Source organism: Lissotriton vulgaris, chromosome 9 (assembly GCF_964263255.1).
Source record: "Lissotriton vulgaris chromosome 9, aLisVul1.2, whole genome shotgun sequence".
Taxonomy (NCBI): Eukaryota; Metazoa; Chordata; class Amphibia; order Caudata; family Salamandridae; genus Lissotriton; species Lissotriton vulgaris.
This window is the reverse complement of record NC_141697.1, coordinates 1,215,167,549-1,215,187,968: the sequence shown is the minus strand read 5'-3', so window position 1 is coordinate 1,215,187,968 and position 20,420 is coordinate 1,215,167,549. Positions and strand designations below refer to the sequence as shown.

The 20,420-nt window shown below is 43.5% G+C and overlaps 1 protein-coding gene across 1 annotated transcript in view; it reads left to right on the top strand.

Moving 5' to 3' along the window:
* The window catches only part of LOC147693068 (solute carrier family 26 member 6-like), a 166,860-nt gene extending 146,695 nt beyond the window's left edge, over window positions 1-20,165 (top strand). The window contains exons 15-19 of the mRNA XM_086939576.1: window positions 6,494-6,628; window positions 7,550-7,747; window positions 8,380-8,434; window positions 14,995-15,143; window positions 19,953-20,165. Coding sequence (XP_086795702.1) covers window positions 6,494-6,628; window positions 7,550-7,747; window positions 8,380-8,434; window positions 14,995-15,143; window positions 19,953-20,165 — 750 coding nt within the window. The remainder of the gene's footprint in view (window positions 1-6,493; window positions 6,629-7,549; window positions 7,748-8,379; window positions 8,435-14,994; window positions 15,144-19,952) is intronic.
* The last annotated feature ends 255 nt before the right edge of the window (window positions 20,166-20,420 follow it).

Genomic DNA, 20,420 nt, shown 5'->3' with positions numbered 1-20,420 from the left:
CCGGTCCCCGGTGCGGAGTGACTTGGAGGAACCCCTATCTGGTAACGCCAGATGATGCCGACATTCTACCTCAGGCAGCGGACTCTACGGCTCCGCGCAGGGGTTGTGCTGCGGATTCGTCTTTGGACGCTCCTTCTTCTCCGGAGGCAGGCTGTATATTAGTGTCGTCCTCCCCGGAGACTGGTCGCCGTGTGGTATCTTTTTCACCTGCGCCGTCGAAAGGTGGCTCCCCGTCCTTCCAGAGGCAGAGGTGTCCGTCGGAAGAGCGGCAGGTCCCTCATTCCTCGGTTCCTTCTGACTTCCAGGTCTGGCCCTTGCCTGTCCCCCTTGACTTCAGGAACGGCCACCTTAGTCTGCAGCTGTCACCCACGGAGGAGCTGCTTTCTCCACCGCATGGCCCTACGGGGGCGAGTGCGGCCTTTGCTCACACAGTGTCCATGGCTGTGGGCATCCTGCGCATGAGTGACCCGGTGGCTCACTTTCCGGCGGACCACCTCTTGGAGATCATCCACCAGGACTCTGGTGGAAGGGAAATCTTACTTCCTTTTGAGAGTTCGCTCCTTTCTTCCCTGACGGGGTCTTGGAGACGTCCTGCCTCAGGGGATCCGGTGCCTCCGCTTCTTCTGCACGGCGCCGCGTGACTCGGCATGTTTTTCCCTTCACCCCTCTGCTGCCAGCCCCCTTTTGCGGACTGCTTTTCCCTCCCTGCCGCCACTGTTGACTCTGCCGTCCTGGGAGGCCCGCTGGCTGGACTCTTGGGGGCGCAACATGTTCGCCTCGACCAGCGCTGCCCTGCCGGCTCTTAACACCATGTGTGTTCTGGCTAGGGCCTTCTCCTGTTTGTGGGACTCTTCTGAGTCTCTGTGATCCGCAGCGTCCCAAGAGACTGGTCAGGTGGACTTACGTCATCATGCTTTGGATGGCCAGGAGCTTGCAGCGTTTATTACCCGCTCCGCTCTGGACATCTCAGAGGTGCTGGGCCGGGTCATGGCTTCCTCAGTCAGTCTCCGTCGCCAAGCTTGGCTTCGGGATGGAGTATTCCCCGAGAATATTCGGGAGTGACTCATTGACCTCCCGTTTGATGGCAGCCTGTTGTTCCATGCCCTGGCCGACTCACCCATCCAAAGGCTCTTGGCAGGGCTCCGTCCTCCTCCTCCTCCTCCTCCTCCTCCTCCTCCTCCTCCTCCTCCTCCTCCTCCACCTTATCCTCCTCCTCCTCCTTCTCCTCCTCCCCCTCCTCAGTGATTGCTGAGTTGGGCTGACTCTGGGCCTTCTTAGGCCGGTTGTTTTGGCTGAAGGGTGTGTTTTCTGGCCATTGCATCCTCCTTTTGAACTTTGGCATTGTTGGCTGCTGGACGGCCCTTTGTTGACTGTTTTTCATGTGTTACTGGTTGTTGCGCAGACTTGGCCCTGAGATTAGGCTGTCTGCTTCCTTGTCCTGCTTGTCTAGCCTTCTGCGGGGGAGTTTTCCCCGTGAATCTTTTGGTTTTTGGTTTTTCCTCTGCTGCAGAAGTTTTTCCAAAGAGGGTTCCCATATCTTGGGACTTGACATACCCTATGTAGGGTAGTGGTGGCTGTTATGTAGGGAGTTCTGGTCGCCTTCGGGTGCCTGTCCTCCATGGCGTTTATGTAAGTTGCTTTCGCTTCTTGAGGTCGTGTGTTATCGGCCGCTCGTGGTGGTGTGCCCGGGCATCTCCTCCTCCTCCCAGCTCCATGTCCTGAGGTCTGGAAGGATTCTGTGTCCTTATCAGGCTTCGCCTGCCCGGCCTTCCTGGGGCCTCGAGCTGTTCTACTTGTTTCTGGTGGCTTTTGACTGCCAACGCCATTCTGGCTGGCATGTTGCTCTCCATCTGGGGTGGGCTCGCCTTCTTTCCCCTCGTTTCCTCGGGTACTCTTGGCTTCTTCCTCTTCTCCTCTTCCGATCTTGGCATTGGATGGAAGCTACTCTGCCTTGTGGAGAAGTGGGGTGCTTCGGCCTTCTTGGCCTTGGTTCCTCTGCTATGAGTGTGAGGCCCTCTTCAGCCTTCTTCTCCCCCCTACATCCTCTGGAGGTCGGTGGTGTTCTGCTTGTGGGGGTTTCCCCTTGCCTGGTAGGGGCGAGGTTCTTACCTGGTCCACAGACCTGGTCCCTTGTGGGACCCTCTGTTCTGCCCAGGCTGGTGGGGTCATTTTGCAGATCCTCCTTCCCCAGGGGTACTGCTAGGGTATCTATTCTGTGTGAAGGAATCTGCGGCTAGTAGTCTCTATCGGATGTACGAGTTACTTACCTTCGGAAACGATGTATCTGATAGAGTGACGATTCTAGCTCAAGATTCCTTCACGGCCCGCCTTTCCTCCTCGTTCTGCGAGGACGCTTGGATTGGTCTTCGGTGCTCGCCTCCCGGTGTATCCTGTGAGTGCCTTCTTGGCTCTTGACGGGTGGTTCCGTCTGGGGGCAGTTCATTCCTCCTCTTGTTTCTTGGAGGACAGGGTTTCGATGCTCAGGTGCCCTGCTGCTCTGGCTACTCCAGGCTTGGGGGTTTGCTTTCTATATCTGCCCTTCCCTCCCCTCCCTTCCTTCCATTGCTAACCTCTGATTGGGGGTCATCCGGCTATGCCTTGCCCTTGTTCCCTTGGGGGCGGTTACCATCTATGTCGGGGTGGCTTGGAGGTTGTTGTCCCCTTCTGTCTTGGGACTGGCCCCCCTTCCTTGTTCAGGATGGGGGTGGTAGGTCTGCAATGTGTGTCATGACTTCACGCTTGTTACTTGCCTCTGGGGCACGGGGTGGGAAGCTGTCTATGTACTGGCAGGATGGCTACTGAGGGCTCTGCTTGTTCTTTCTTCTTTCCCTGCCGTTGGGTTCTGCAGTGTGAACACTACTCTTGTGGTGTTGTTAGTCACCACCTCTTTCCAATTTGTGTGCTCTTTGCACACTGTTCCCATGTTTCCACAGTTTTTTATCTGGTGTCTCCTCGTTGTGGTGTGGAAAAGATCGCCGAAGAAAACTGACGTTGGCGCGCCCGGGCGGGTCTTATGTGACCTCGCTGACATCACGTACGCGGACGACGCGTGATGCCGCCCCGCCCCCGGCACGCAGTGATGCAGTGGCAAAAGAGTGTTCCAGATCCAGTCTCATGCCTGGGATACTTCTACGTGAAGGAATCTGCGGCTAGAATCGTCTTTACCAGATACATCGTTACCCAAGGTAAGTAACTCGTACACTAAATCATGGTCTCACATACTAGGAAATGGTTCCTTGAGTCATCTTCTGACATATTTACATGCTGCCACCGGGAGCCACACAAAGCTCAGGAGTTACATTACCTTCCTCTTCAATGCTGACATGTTGCCACTTTTGAAGCTACTCGGAAACAGAGGCCTCACATCATAATGACACAACTTGTGTTCTTAGTGTAGAGGCAGTCTATATAAACTCCTAAATGACTTTAAACATCAAGAAGACTGAATGTTGATCTGAGGTTAGGCCCTTCCTCCCAGTCACTTCATTCCATCCAACATCCCCTCTTCTCCAGGCCCCTCCTTCGTGCTTTGCACAATTTGTCAAATGTGCATAATCTGCCAAATTCTCTCAGTCTATAACAATAGCAGTATAGGTGGTAACTTTTTAATTGGGCCTTTTAGGTCAAATAGCTCTACACATCCTCTCCTACAGCACTTACAACTTTCATGCAACACCAATAGAGACGTGTTTCAATTCTAAGCTGGATTGCACTAATGTCCTGTAGTGTAGCCTCAATGAACACCTCAGAAATTCAAAAGAGCAGCCTCATTGGAGGTCTTGAAACAAAGCAATCGGTCATGCCACCACTGAATAGCCTGTGCTGGGTTGCAGTCTGAACAGGGATAACATTTAAAAAAATGTGCCTTATCTTCAAATGTGCAGGAAACTATTCTCCATGTTCCCCCTCTGGTCTCTTTGATATGGAAACACCCATCAGCTCCCCATCCCAACATCAATCTTCGTTGGAGGCAACAACAAACCTTTGCTGCGTGTATGGTTTCAGAGAGTCCAGTAGCAGGAATGAGGACAGATTTAGAACAGAAAGAAGGCAGTCAAGGAAAATGTAAAACTTAAATTAGTGTTAGGTTATGGAATGGTTGTGTATGCTAAATCACTGTATGCCACTGCACAAACACAAGTCCGATCCTCACTGCTGCTCACCAATGTTAGAAATTGAGTTACTGGTTCACTGCCGTGTGAGTGCATCTCAAGCAGCAAGCACAATCCTAGTCAGGGTAGGCCACAGATCAGTTAGGCTTAACTTAGAGGCAATGTATAAAGTGTTTATGCAATATTTTAAACAGTAAAACAGTGAAAACACCACACAAAAAGAAAATTAAGTTAATTCATAAAACAAAACCAATGGCAAAAATCCAATCAATAGAACCGAAGTTAGTAATTCTTATAAAATAAACTTCAGTATAGCACCTAAAAGCAGAAAGCAACAACTGCGGATATCTGGTCATGCTGGGCCGGATCAATGTCAAAGGTTCAGGCTGTTCGCGATGGAGCGTGGATTGGATACAGTCCCAGATTAGTCCCGCTGAAAGTCAGGTCGCGTTGGAAAGGGCCACAGGAAGCAAGGAAATCATTGCTGGCGGTGGTCAGTGTGGTGCAAGGAGCGGGCCCTGCATGGCGGACAGGTGGGCTGGAGCCTCGTTTTGGCGATCCTCCATGAATTTAAGACCTTGAGAGCAACACCAAAGGCCCACGACCTGAGAGGCACCTCTTAGGGGTCAGGAACTTGCTGAAGACGGGTCCAGGAGATGTGGGGGAGTCTGTTATGTCCTTGAGGTTCAGATCAAGAGGCCAGCAGTTTAGCACTTTGAGTCAGTCTGGGTCCTGGTTTCAAGATGGAGTTGCAGGTCCAGGTCTTCTACCCAGGCAAGAGGGCAGCAGACAACAGGTCAGCAGAGCAGGTCAGCAGGTCCTTGTAAAGCAGCAGTCCAGCAGAGCGGCAGTCCTTGCAGCAACACAGCTGTCCTTCTTCCCAGTAGAGTATCCACGGGTCCTGAAGTGTAATGAAGTGGTGGTGTCTGAGGTCCTTTCTTATACACTGATGCCCTTGTTCTGGAAGGTGAGAGAAGCTTTTAGACAGTTGCTTTGATGTGCAAGGAATTCCCTGCCTCTCCTGCCCTGGCGCCAAGCTAGTTGAAGTGACAATACTGGGTCCCTAGGTACTTTGTGTGGAGACAGAGCACAGGCTATTTAGATGTAAGTTAGGCTGGGCTCATCTCCTCCCTCCCATCCTGTCACTGATGGCCCATTCACTCACTCCTAAGCTCCCATTATGTGTGGCTGTCTAGGAGGAATACACAAAGCCTAAGTGCCAACTCCACCCATTCATGTGACCAGAGACAGGCTGCAGTCACCAAATGGCCAAGGCAGGAAAATGGCAATTTTTTAAAAGTGGCATTTTCAGAATTGTATTTTAAAATCTGACTTTTACCATAAGTTAGGATTTTAAATTAGGATTCCAGAGACACAAAACATGAACCAGTTATCTCTTCCGAATTGAAAATTACTCTTATAAAAGGTAATAAGGCAACTCCAGTGTTATCCTATGAGAGAGATAGGAATCGCTGTATTTTTCACTACGACGACATGTAAAACTTAAAAGTACATGTCCAAAGTTTTAAACACAATGCATGCTGCCCTCTTGGCTGTCCAGGGCCTATCCTAGAGGTGACTTATATGTATTATGAGGGAAGGATTGGGCCTTGCAAAAGGTTTATTTTGCCAGGTTGAAATTGCAGTTTAAAACTGCACACCAGCTCTGCAATGGCAGGCCTGAGGCATGTCTAAAGGGCTACTGAATTGGGTGGCACAATCAGTGCCTCAGGCCTACCAGGAGCATTTAATTTACAGGCCTAAGGCACATGTAGTACCACTTTACTAGGGATTTATAAGTAAATGAAATATGCCAGTGGGGGATAAGCCAGTTTGCCATGTTTAAAGCAGAGAGCACAGGCACTTTAGTACTGCTAAGCAGTGTTAAAGTGCCTAGAGTCCTAAGGTCAACAAAACAAATTCAGCAAACATAGGAGGAGTGAATGCAAAATGTTTGGGGGATGACCCTGCAGAAAGGGCCAGGTCTAACACTGGCGCTAAGCAACACAATGTTTTTTGGTAAATCTAGGAGAGAGTTTGTTACCAAGTGTCTGAATCATGATCACTTTATTGATCTCTCAATGAAAAGTGGACTAGTTTCTCATTTGAGTGTTTAGAACCAAACATCACAGATTTCAGATGAGAATAATGCTTGCTTCAGTAAAAAGACCTGCAGTGCTATAAATGTTTAGGCAAATGTGCATCAATCAATTCAAGTTGTTGGATAAACTAAGGCAGAAACTGAGACTTCTAAGGCAACAGACAGTGATTCAGTTGGACATTCATGTATTGGAACATGACAGCCTGCTGAATATTCGAACTCTAGCTGAGGAATGACTGTAAAACCTTTGTTGCTGACTACATTTGTATCTTCCTTGTAGAGTGGGGTCGACATCGACAGACTTATCGAGAAGAAGAAGAAGACCATTGAACAGAAGCGGAAAGAAAATATGAGAGCAACAAAGAAGGCCAAGAAAGAAGGAGCAGTCAAGACAGGAATGACCATGGTGGGGAAGGTACATCATTTTACTATGAATATAGCAGAGATACGAAACCTGAGAATTCAAGAACAGCGAGAGAACTGTACCCGCTTGTCAACCACTGGCGGTCGGTGCATCCAAGAAATGTGCAGGCAGGAGCTCTTGGTAAACATGCCTGACACAACATAACATTGTGAAAAGGGAGAGAGCAGAGGCTGTGGTGGAGTGGTCAAGAGGGAAGTAGTTAAAGGTTCTGGCGAGCTGGTTAATGCTGACGATTTGGTAGGTTTGCAGGTCACTTGGTATTGAGCTCTACCTCTACAGTAGAAGGATAATTTAGTGAGGACCACAGTATTTTTCTGTTGAGAAATTTGACAGCTCAGTATTATAGCACTGACATAAATGCTAGACTGGAACCAGTGTATGTGGAAATTGTGATGTATCCTGACAGGTCATTGCCTCTGAAGGGACATTAGCCTTAGGGGGCACAGGCCTGTCTTAAAATCTTCTGACCTCCCAACATTCCAGTCTGTCTTGATTAGATCATGGCATCAATTGTAAGTAGTCTGGTCTAGTAGGGGCTACTGCTGGCCTGCACTTTTGTGCCTATGGCACTGCCCCTGCCCGTGTGTCAGCGGTCAAGTGGATGTAAACAGGGGTCTTTTTCATAGTTTTGATTCTTTACACTTCTCAAAGTCTTAAAGCAACAAACAGGAAGCTTTTGAGGGGCAAAGGGAAAGGCAAGGGTTCAACCTTTGGATGTCTGCAGGTGTCTGAGATTGTCACTTTTGCTGCCCGCGTCCTTTGATATCCTTGAACAGGATACATTTCACATATCCTTGCACTCAACCAAACAACCTAATTGGTGTTTTTCACTCGGAAATACCCAATGTTATGCTAAAAAGGTAAGGAACATAAGTAGTAAATTTACATGTTTATATACATGTTTTTTTACAGGAGAATGGATTCATGCATATTGACATTTCAACACAAAGCACTGCAGATTTAGAAGCCCAAACTGAGAGCCCCCGAAAGCCGCATGAGAAGCCAACCCTGGAATCTCTTGGTCTGACGCCACCGAACTTACATTCACTAATTCTGGACATTTCCTCCGTCAGCTTCGTGGACACTGTTTCTTTAAAAATGTTTAAGAAAGTGGGTAAAACAAGTATATGTATTGTTTGTTACTCTGCTTGCACTTGTGAGGCGCACAAGAGGCAGGTCATTGCTCCAAAGATAGGAATTCTAAGCTACATTAGAACTTTAGAGGTGTTGGATTACACCACTCAGAGCAATACAGGGATAGCTGGTCAATAATCGCTGGTGTAAGCCTCCCACTTCAACATTCCAATGCTTGTGTTTCTATTTCTTTCTGTTTACTTAGAAAATTTTACCATCAGAGGGTGTAATAATCTAATAGCATTGTAATACCTTCTTCCACAGGCTAGGCCAATCTTTAAATGCTCTTTCTCTAGCTACCATTTCTTGCCTGTGGGTCAGTCCTATACTGCAACTGGAATAGCCCTCAGAAGGGAGATATAATCCTGTATTTAAGACACAGCTTTAGCAAGGCACATTTTTGTACCAGACAACATGTTTAGAATTCTCACAAACTCACTGAAGCAGACGAGTAAAACTAGTTAATCGTAGGTCAACTCAATATAGCGTTTGTTGTATACCTGTGGTTTGCTGGTGTTAATTTCCAATACAGAATATTACATTTTGCATGAACCTTGAGTTTGCGGTGCATCCCCACTGTGCACTAACACTGCTTTCTGTTTCCTCAGATTTTCACAGACTTCCATGAGATCGGGGTGGAAGTGTACCTCTCTGGCGGCCAAGGTGGGTAATTCCGGCCATCAGACCCACCAGCCTACAAATTTTGAGAAGCGTGTTTTTTGGGGCATCCTGATGAGTACTGCGGGGAGAGCCAAACCCAACACTTCAGTATTAGGCAGAGGATATGTGTTGGCCTCAAAAAGATGGCAGCCTTCTTCTATCTCACAGTTTTATAGTTACACGCTCTCAAGGATAGGCACGCATTTTAGCTAGGTCTAGGAAGAGTTTCTTTCCATTTTATGTCAATGTTGGCCTGGGTTTACGAATTCTTCTTTTGGCACAACCCCTAGTTGAGGGAACTGTAATGTGGCACAGTAAATCATTTTCCCAACAACCTTGAGAATAACAAAAAAAAACACCCACACTCAATACCTACAGATATCAATTGGTTGTCACTGTATCCTGATTCAAGAAATGGCAAGGAAATCAGGAAAGAAAAACATACACTTGTAATCCACCAGAAAACATGATAAGTGTCGTACACACAACAATCAACATTTCTGTGGTCTAAATGACTACCTATGAAGCATTAAATGTGTGATAGATAAAAGCATTTGTAAGAATAAAATAGCTACTCTTAAAAACCGATTTACGAAAAATCTGCAATTTGACCAAAGAGAAACAAAGCTGCAGCAAATCTGGCAACAAGTGAAACCTGGCTACAAGTGAAATCAAATCAAATCTTTAAATAGAAATAAATAAATACATGATTGTGATCTTAAAAATTTGAACAATTCTTTACAAAACCAAACATAGCACAGCAAACAACTCAAGATGGTAAAGAAAGGGCAAGCCACACAAACACTCACCTTACCTGTTAAACCATCCAGTGAACTGCATCATGCGATAATCATGTTTGGTAAAAAAAGAAGAACATTTTGTGGAAATGTTATGGTGAGTTCCATTGGAACCTAACGTCTTCTCTGATGCAAACTTATTTTAGAATATCTTTCAAATCCTTTTTGAGTAATATTAAGTTTCCCCTATCAAGAGCAGAAAAACAAGGACATTGATTTGGACCAGTACTTAATTTGAAACAAAATAAGTGGCAGGTTCCTATTCAAGAGACCACAGCAGCTTGAACCACCTATTGCGCTACTAATGACAATTTAGACTATTTGGGTAGCTTTGGGTGGCAAGTATTAGTCATTTTTAATGTATAGAAAATGACTAAACAACTGTTGTTGTGTTCATCACAAATGTGGACAAACAGCACCACGTTGTGGCTGGCTGTCATAAGACCAGGCGTTGACAATTAAGGGCCACTGCTCAGCACCGGAAGCCACCAGCTCAAATTAAGCACTGATTTGGAGACAAATAATAAAACAATAAAAAATTAACTGCCCTATACTTATTACGTATGTACAAGATTACACCTTAAGTACATTCACAATTGGCCGTTCGTATGAGTGTGCATATGCAGGAAGGATTGGACGTTCATGTTCACAAGCGTGTTATAGTATACATTTACAAAATGACTACTTGTGAGGAAAATATAGTAGTTCCACTTAAATGCATTCTGAAAATGTGGAATCACTGTCCAAATATTGCAGAGGCAAGTGAGGATGGAAGGGGTGACCCAAGGATGGCAATGCTAATTACAGTGTACATTCACAAGTGCGGATGTCAGCCGAGAGGAGTTCTGCTTCACAAAAAATACACCCCACCTTCTCGATTACTATTCAAAGGCCAATCAGGACAAAGTGTCACCTATCAAGCCTTTCAATACGTAACACGCCCCACACAACCACACAGTGGAACTGCAAAGCTCCACAACTAGTATGAACCTTTATCCAGAATGATGGTAAAAAGAGTGTTGATCGTCAATAGATTGGTGACCTATCTGACCGTGTTCGACATTTCATGTGATATCACCACTCGATTTGAACATGTGCCACTGTGACACTCATTATGAGGCACTGAAGATGTAGGCACACACCTAACCCAAATTTGAGCATCTTACATAGAAAGAAGCCCAAGGTAAATCATCACTATAGTGATCATTGATGAGGGATACCTGAGCCACACTCTCAATATAGCTGTGACTATCACCCTCACACCGTCATCGGACACAAGTGGAATGTACAACAACACCTCAAATATTCCGAAACTTTTTTTTAAATGTCAGTGGCATGCTCACATTACCTGCTGGCTTACACACAAAAATAATACAAGGATCACAATCTGTGCAGAAAAGATTGCTAGAAAAAACAGGTGTTAGAGGTGGGCAGTTTTGGAGTCCATTGATTATGTTATGTTATGTGTATTTGTGTAGAACACAGCTCACCCTGGAGGGTATCCTGGCACTGAGGCAGGAGCTGTATGGGCTGAGTAAGAGTTGGGGCTATTGGAGGAGCCAGGTCTTAAGTTTCTTGGGGAATTCAAGAACTGAGGAGGCAGCTCTTATGTGCAGGAGCAGGTCTTTCCAGGTTTCGGGAGTGAAGAGGAGAGGAGACGGCACAACCACCAGATATGGTTCTGTGTATGCAGGGGGTGTGTGCCAGTAGTAGTCCGACTGAGCGGAGATGCCGGGTAGGTTTGTGGACGTTTATGTAGTTGTTGAGGTATGTGAGGCCACTGTTGTGTAAGATTTCTAGGTGTGCGTGAAAAGTTTGAAGAGTGCTCATTTGTGAATTGGGAGCCATTGGAGCTCATCGAGGTGCGGGGTGATGTAAATGCAGGGTGAGAGGTTGAGGGTGAGCTTGACACTTAGGTTTTGTATGTTCCGGAGTTTTCTGTTCAGTTGACCATTGATTCCACCATAAAGTCTATTGCCATAGTTCAACTTGTTGGTGATGAAGGCTTGGGTGACGGTTCTGCGAGTGTTGGTGGGGTGCCATTTGAAGATCTTCTTGAGCATCTTGAGTTTGTGGAAGCAGGAGATAGAGGCTGCGTTCACTTGGCATGTCAGGGTGAGTTGGTGGTTTATTCAGTGACGTAACATAAGCCCCCACAAACCCCACAGTGCAGGGGCCCTGAGATCCAGGGGGCCCGCTCAGCACCCTGGCCTGTGAGCTCCCGACCGACTCCGGAGGGGGGGCCATCCCTGTACTGTGCTGGGGTGGTCCTTCACATTTCCTTATGCCACTATATTGATTACTTTTCAGAGGTCCTTTGTGTGAGTTGCCAGTAGGGGTGTGGGTCCGAGCTCGGCAGGCCACCAGGTGGAGTCCCAGAGTGAGGTGTCTTTGCCAGACATTACTACTGCTATCTTGTCTGTGTTGAACTTGAGGCAGTTTGTTTCATCTATCTAGCAACTTCCGTATGCAGCTGGAGAAATAGGTCCAGGAGTTTGGCATCTTGTAGAAGAGGGAGGGTATGAGCTGGATGTCACCAGAATTGGATATAATGTCGATTCGGTGGGCGCGGATTACGCTGTGAGTGGGATCATGTAGGGATGAACAGAGTGGGATGAGTGAGGATCCATGTGGAACTCCGCAATGAGGTTGACGCAGTCTGAGGTGAAGTGGGCCTATCAGGAAGGAGCAAATCCACCAAAGCGCAGGTCCTTGAATGCCTGCTTTGTGCAGTTGTTAGATAAGAATGAGGTAGGAGATGGTGTTGAAAATTGTAGAATGGTCCAGTATAATGAGGGCCGCAATGTCACCTCTATTTTCTGGAAGAAGAAAGAGCTCTTCAGCTAGAGACATGAGCTAAAGTTAGGGTTTGCTTTATGGGTTCAATTGAGGCTAGAGTAAGGGTCAGAATAAATCAAACTGTTAAAGATAATACCATCTGTTTGTAGGCTCATCTTGTAGACACCTTTAATCTTTCAGATTCATTTCATGACATCAGTATGTAAAATGGGTTTAATCTATTATTGTATCACCTAATTTGTCAGATGTTCCTCTGGCTAGTGTATACAATACTGTCATTTTGCAAGATTTGTAGAAATAAAATAAAATAGAATTCCTATGGGAAATTATTTAAATAAGTTTTGGTCTGATCAAACCGGTGATGGTATTTGGCCTAAGTTTTAGTCTATCACTTCAGCCACAATTCCACTCAAAAACTTTATTGTATATACAATAGATAACTATTGACACCAAGTGTTCTGCATGACATGAAAATAGTTAATAGCTTTAGGTGAGGAAATGATTCTTCTCTTAAGATAATTTAATACAAAGGTATTTCTATTCATCATTTCAAAGTTCTGATTCAAATATTGACTCTAAAATGAATTAAATGTTTACAAAAAGATGTCTTTATAGTTTTTATATACCAGTTTGTTACAGTACTGGCCAGGTTTAGCAATGAAGGGGAAACTTGTACTTTAGTTCAGCCATCCATTTTCAGCAAATTATATTTCCTTTTAGCCTTACAAACAATTTATCATACATAGCATGGTGGAACGGTATATATTGAAATCACAGCCTTGATATAGCATATGCTTCCTCCTTAGGTTTAGTAGTTGAATTGTGTATAATAGAGTTTGTTGCTTGTACCCAAAACTTATATTATGGGTATTATTAGTAACATGCATGAATACCAAAATGTTCCCTAGTCACCTTGATCAGGAATCATCATTACACTTACAGTTTTTTTCTCACGTTGTTTTTTTACATATCATTCACATTTCCATAGATGTTGTAATTCCATGAATGATTTTTTACTTGTAATATTTGTAGTTAATTTGCTGATTTTATTGAATATTTAATTTGTCATTCATTTTTACTATGGTTCACTTTAATTTTGAACACTTCTATTTCCTCCCTACCTATTTTCCCTTTCGTATAAAAATCCTTAAATGCTATATTTATGTGGCGGGGTATCAGAATCAGAAGGTAGACCAAATCGTTTCAAAGAAGGTTTTATTTTTCCCAACACTTGTTTCCGTCTTCTAGACAGTCTTTCCCTAGCAAAGGGTGCGGGATCCGTCTTGTTCTTCCTATTTGTAGATACGGGGAAGGGTATGTTGTACTTCTCTTGGGCCTGGAGAATCTTTTTTTCCCAGTCTCGAAGTCTCCGTATCAGAATGGCCGGAACCCAAAACAAAACAAATAAAGAAAGGAGAATCAGGACAACTGTCCTACAGTCTTAAACCTAAACCAGGGACCAGGGGAGTGAGGAAAACTATATCTCACAGAGTGCACTGTGATGAACACTCAACGAACGTGAATGGCAGTGCACGTGGGTGTGTAAAGGACAACAGCGAGTATATCCAAAATTAAGTATATACAAGGGGCTCGCACATATGGAGAGCAGCACGGGTTCACGCAGTCGGGCGTTCCTTTCGTCCAACCCAGCCCGCCACCTTGCCCGGTACCTGTTCCAGCCACGCTCCTTCCCTGGGAACGTGACAGGGCGACTCGTGGGGTCGTTGGCCTCCTGGCGTTTCCGCGCTAGTTCCAGGTCCCGACCTCGTCTCCTCGCCGTCTCCTCCTTCTTCTAGTCTCTGGTTTCTCCCACTCCCTCTCCAGCTCGCGACTTCTTCCTCCTCGGGATACACGCCGCCCTCTTTTTGGGGATCCTCTTCTTGTGATGGGCTGTACCATCTGACGTCAGTTGTGGGAGGAGTCTCGTCATGTATGAAGCTCCAGTTAAAGGCGCTCGCACTTTGTTCTTCCTCAGCGCCTAATAAAGTTTGGTTATGTGATCTCCAGGGCTCCTGCTGAAATGGGATAAGAGGGGGTAAGTCGTCTGTGGCAGCCCACCATTCCCGCGCGTTCTTCCCTTCTTTAAATGGCTGGTCCACCCCGTCACAATTTATTTTTAATTTCTAAATATTTAAGTTTCTATAAATGTTATTTATTGTTTAGGTTGTGGAGGAAAGTATTATAGACTGCCTTCATGTATTAAAGTTATTACCATTTTTGGTTAGCCTTGCCTGGTATTACACATTGGGACCTTGTTCTTGTTTATTATTATATCTAATAATATTTTTTAAACATAATAAAATAGTAAGGTTTACGAGTAAGGTTTCAGTGTAGGTTTAGAGTTTGGGTTATTTATATGGTATGATAAACAGTCACATTTTGGGTTAGGGTTGGGTAAGAGACCGGCATTTTACATGTATAGAGATATTAGTGGTTACCAAAATGCTTTGTGGTTGCAGAGAATGTCATTGTAGTAGTTAACAATTAGAATATTTGCTGTAGATTGTTTTTATAAGGTATTGTCTACAAAGGTATTTTTATCCCATGTAATGTCATTCATGCATGTTATCTGCAGTGTAATATGATATATTGAGTACGTACTACTGACCTAGTTTTGTTGTCCTTTTATGCTCTAACTTCAAGCCTCTTGTTGCCTAAAAAAATTTTGGTTTTTCGTTTGTACAATAAAAAAAAAAAAACATAAGAATTGAAAAGTTTAGCGGTGCTGCTGAAACCTTGCTTGTTCTGGGATGGAATTTCTTGGTAAAAGGCAGGCTATAAAACATGAATCGCATTCTTTCCGTTTAAACCGTATGAGAAATGTCAGGTGTATATTGGACAGTAAAATGTACAAGTAAGTAGTGTCTGTCTTGCTTGCGGCTTCCATTTTTAAACAAAAGCAGACTGGTGATTCTAGCAGATTTTAAGTTGAATAGTAACAGCGAGCTTCTCTCTCTCAATGTACAGCATCTGTAATTCAACAAATGGAGAATGGAAACTTCTTCTGCCCCTCCATCACCAAAGCCCAGCTCTTTGCCTCTGTCCATGATGCTGTCACCCACATCTCAAAAACAAAGGAATGCAGAGTAAGGCAGATGGCCACAGTAAGTTCCTTGGTAAAATTATTTTCTATAAACCAGCATTTCATTTTTTATATATTTAAGTATCACACATGGACAGAGAACGCGTTCTATATGGGGTACATTATTATTGATCTATTCCAGTAATAAATCCTTATCATGCAGATTACCTTAGGAAGGTTACAAATGCCAAGTACATCACCAATATGTGAATTCCCATAGCAACCCAGGTTAACACCAGAACCTGGGCTGCTCTCGGAATCACAAGGGCATATTATCAAGCCCATTATCGCCGCTTTAGCGGGAGTTTCCTGCCGATCAAAGCGGCGATAATGTATCACCCTTTCTTGATAATATGGCCCTCTATTTTTAAGCAATTTGAGCGTGTGTATTTCTTCCCAGTAAACGTTAACACCTTGGCTGCTATCAATATTCCTCTCCTGTGCTGGACCACAATAGAAATGGGTGTGGTCATGACGAGCTCAGCTTATCATCAGCACAGAAGGGGTTAAATGAAAAAGTGATACATGTTCCTTAGTAACAAGAACTATGGTATTGGGATTCTGTCACATTGCCAGCTGAGTGGTTGGTGTGATGGGCGTCTGCTCTGCCAGTTTCAAGGGGATGGAGGCAGTTGATGGTTTATCTCAGGCAAGATAAATAGTGGAATTGGGAACCATGCTCAATTTTCAGGATAATAACTATGTAAATAAGGTCAATTTAAATTTGCTATGTGTAAACTTATCTTACATGGGTATCATGCAACTCTGGCATGGATCCTGTTCTTCTAAACCTATGTTGATCACCCAGCAATTAGGTGGTATAAAAATTCAGATATTTTGTGCTTCTTTAGCTCAATCTGTATTCGTCTTTTCTCCCACTCGTCTCCCCACTTTGCTTCCTGCTACTAAGAAGGGGGCAGTGGCAGTAATAATGGTCGAGCAGTCTGTTAAAATATATTGAGGTTAGCATTGACAGTGGCAATATTTCCTGAGAGTTGTTATTGTTGTGTGCTAATCAAATTTTATCTGTTTATTTGTTTGTGTGACTACTAAGAACAATAATGTTTGCAAAATGTAACTGGAAAACAAGAGTGATCAGATGTTAAACCAGTATGAGGCAACATTTAATGTAAATCTTTACACACATACACAGAATGGAACTATACAAACATCTCTAATGCAACTTGGATCACAATTAGAATTAGACAAACGTTTACAAAAGAAGGCGGCACATTTTTGAATTAAAACTGGAGAAAGAATCAAAACTGGACCGAGCAAGCATTTAAAGTGACACAAATTAATCCTTATAATACAGTTGGACAAATATTTAATGTGAAAAAGATTATGGGGCCGATTCACAGAACTAACTTAAGACAAAATCCTAAACTTACTACTTTTGTTATTACCAGAAGTTAGGGTTTTGTCTTAAGTTTGTCTTAAGACAGACTTAAGACAGACTTAAGTTAGGATTTTGTCTTAAGTCTGTCTTAAGTCTGTCTTAAGACAAACTTAAGACGAAATCCTAACTTCTGTGAATATCAAAAGTAGTAAGTTTAGGATTTTGTCTTAAGTTAGTTCTGTGAATCGGGCCCAAAGATTTTAGGTGAACAGAACAAACGTAATATAAAGCTGGGCAAACATTTAAAGTAAACTTGGAAAATAATTAACATATAGCTGGTCAAACACCTAACATGAAATGGATAAACATTTACAGTAAACTAGGCAAATATTAAAAATAAAATTGAACAAATGTTTACAATAAAATGGGCAAACTTTTAAATGAAAATAGAGAGGTTTGCTTTATTTAGTTTTATGGCTGAGAATCTTTTTTAAGAGGACAAACTGTAAAACAATATTTAACATGCATTGCATAAGCTTTTAAGTTAAGCCCAGATAAATGTGGCTTGAAACTGGCAAACATTTAAAATTAAACTGTACAAAGGTTTGAAGAGCAGAGCTACCTAAATTTGTGAACCTCCGCTCAGAGCATTCCTCCATTTGGCAGCCAAAGCATCAAGCACAAAAATGATCTTAGCACATCACACCTGTCCTCCTTTTTTTCACTGTGGTGTCTTCCCATGAACCTTTGCTCTGTTTTTAAGACTGCACGTATTATATATAAATTGATTCATTTGAATAAACCTGAATATTTTCCCCAAAAATGTCAGCTCTTTAGTTGAAGCACAACTTTAAGAACCCAAGCTTTATTCAAGTTGGACACTCCAGGTTCAAATGGTCTTCCACCACAAAACAATTATACTGTGGATCTGGAAATCTATTCTGACACACATCTGAAAGGCTACATCCATGTCCGCATTTAAAAGGGTATTTACACCAAATTGTGTAAAAGCCCTTATGTGAATTCTATCCCCTCCCCATTGTACTTGATGTTCTCAAACCCCGCAGATAACAAATAAAATGCAATTTTTAGGACCTAGACTTCATTTTTTCTGACATGTTCTTTGCTTTTCTCGCTGTTATTCTGTGCGGTATCTATAAAAGTGCTGTACCACCCTGTTCCCCGGGTTTTGAGACATTATATCAAACATTTAAATAAAAAAGATGAATCTGTAAGCATTTGAAATAAAAAGGAAAAATCTTTTAAAATATGAGAAACCTACATAGCTGTAAAGGACAATCGGTTAATGTAAACTGAGCCAAGATCATTGTTTAAAGTAAACTGAGCAATGATAGTGAAATGCAAAAGCTTTTATAAAAGATAAAAGAATTCGGAATTGTTTTTAAAGAAAACTGGGAATTTTTTTAAATAAAGTTGGACGAGCAAGTAAATCAGAACTTTATACATATTTAAGTGAAGTGTCAACATAGGACAAACATTTACAGCAGAACTTGCTAAGCATTTCTTTAATTACAGGAGAGGTGAATGGTCATGCATTCTGCTGCCAAACTGCTTGCTAAACTATGGGCCATATGTACAAAATAATGTTGCAGTCGGAAATGGTCCAATTCACAGATTCGGGCGGTTTCTGACCACAAAAATGCTTTTCGATATGTACAAAACCAAAATTACAACTTGGTAATGTTACAGAATTGCAATTTGTGTTTAGCGATTCGGTATTTAAAAGGGGCGTGTTTAGGACGATCCTTCCAAATACCAAATTGCAGTGGTATGTATGAATGTTTTGTAACAGGATTAAGGGCACAAAACATTAATTTTTTCCTGACATCTCAAAGGTGTTGGTAACCATTTGGAAATGGGAAGGGGTCTCTACGGGACCTCTTACCCTTTGTGAATGTTGAAACCAATATTTTTTTTAGAGAAGGCATTGTTCCAATGGACCACTTCCTATTCTTAAAAAATGTATCTTAAACATTTCATTTTTTTCTTTATTAAGACATCCCATTTTTCTTTAAGTTAAACGGGCTGCATTTAAAAAAAATTATCGCTTTATTAAAAAGGAGTCACAGACATGGTGGTTTGCTGACCCCAGCTGGACACCATCCCTGTGATGGCTGCAATTCCTAATGGGTCTCAAACTGCGACCTATCTCATTAATGTTCATAAGGTAGGTGTAATGCAACCCCATTAGGAATCGCTTCTTCCAATTTCTAGGTTTTTGTACAGTAGGAATTGCGATTATCTAACTGCAATTCACAAAGAATTGCAATTAGGAAATCTCAAACCCTAACTTCTGTACATATGGCCCTAAATTCATAAATTAAAGAAACTATGTAATATAAACCTGTAATTAAAGAGCTCCCTGGAGTCCTGAACCATTTTCCAGTTCAAAGTCTTCTGGCTCCATCCTGTCTCCATTTCCAGAAGGAGTTAAAACCCTGCACTTCATTCAAGCTCTTGTTACTGTGCAGGCTCTCATCTCCCCTTTTGATAGAAGTGTTAGTACACCCAATTCCTCCCTATTTTAACCTTAAACTCCACCTGTCACTCACACAAAAGTCCATGCCAGAATCACCTTGTTACCCCTTCTGCAACCCAATGGGAAGGAACTTTGGGGCATATTACCAAGCCCTCGATAAATGCATTAGCAACTTTTTAAAGTCGCTAACGCATTTATTTTTATTTCGCACTATTCCCAATACGTCTCTAACCTGAGTTAGAGACGTATTCTTGACGTTATCTACCGCCCCGCACTGGGGGCGATAGCTAACGCTAATGGGATGCAGGGTGGGCGTTCCCACATCCAACCACATGTAAAATGTGGTTGGAGGTGTTAACACCCTATCATCAAGGCAGGCGTCGGGAGAAGGAGACCTGGAATAAACTCGTTTATTGTAGGTCTACCAACGCCTGCTTTGATCAGGCGTTAGGCATTGATAACATGGGGGTGTGGATCATAAAGCTGAATCCACCCCCCATATTATCAATGCCCAGCTTAGCGCGTGAAAACGTTTGTTTTCATGCGCTAATGTGCCATATCGCCGACTATCGGCGGATTTGATTTCGCCTACGTGATGCGCGTTGATAATTATGCGCTATCACGGCGAAAAAATGCGGCGATAGCCGGCGATATGAAATGTGCGATGTGCGTTTTTTAACGCACATCTAGTTAATATGCCCCTTTGTAGCCTGCCCACCTCCTTTACAATCTTGTCCTATCTCTATTTCTCTCTCTCCTTCTTTACTACCCTTGGTCCCGTTGTAGTACTCGTCATTCTACGCTATTCCCACTCATGGAGGGAGGCTTTTCTGAATGATTCTCGTCAGTGTCAGATCTATGGATAGTGACAGAGGGCGGGATCTTGCTCCTCTGTAGGTCAATTGTTTCTATAATGGCTTGACTTGCTTTTATCTCCGCCTGGTGCTCATAAATGGGAGGAGATAACTAATGTGGTCCTTGCTTCTAAAATGTTCCATGTTCAGAGCAACCATGAAGTAGAATGGAGGCATCAGGAGGGGACATTGCTAAAGTACATTTATAAACTTGCGTACCAAAAGGAGGAAACGGGTCATAAAACAGCCGGATGTGCCCTGCGAGCAGTGAAGGTGCCCAATCCTTCTGAGAACTACCTGATAAGTTCTTCTGAAGTTCTTCGGTCTTACTGGCTGGAAAGGATATCTTCATTTTGTGCGTAAACCTTCTTCTGCAGCAAGCCATACACATTCAAGAAATTTGGGAGGCAAAAACAAATTTGAAAGCATGAGATGTGGAAGTGTGTTTTATAAAAAGAAACTTTTCAAGCTGTCTCTTAAAAATGTTTTTCAGAATCCGCTCCAGACAAGGCTATAACCAGCGGAAACAATGAGAAGGCCAAGGGACAAGATGTGACTCCATTACAAGCTGTGCTGAAGGTCAGCCTGGCCGACATCTTCCACGGTCTACTCATGCGT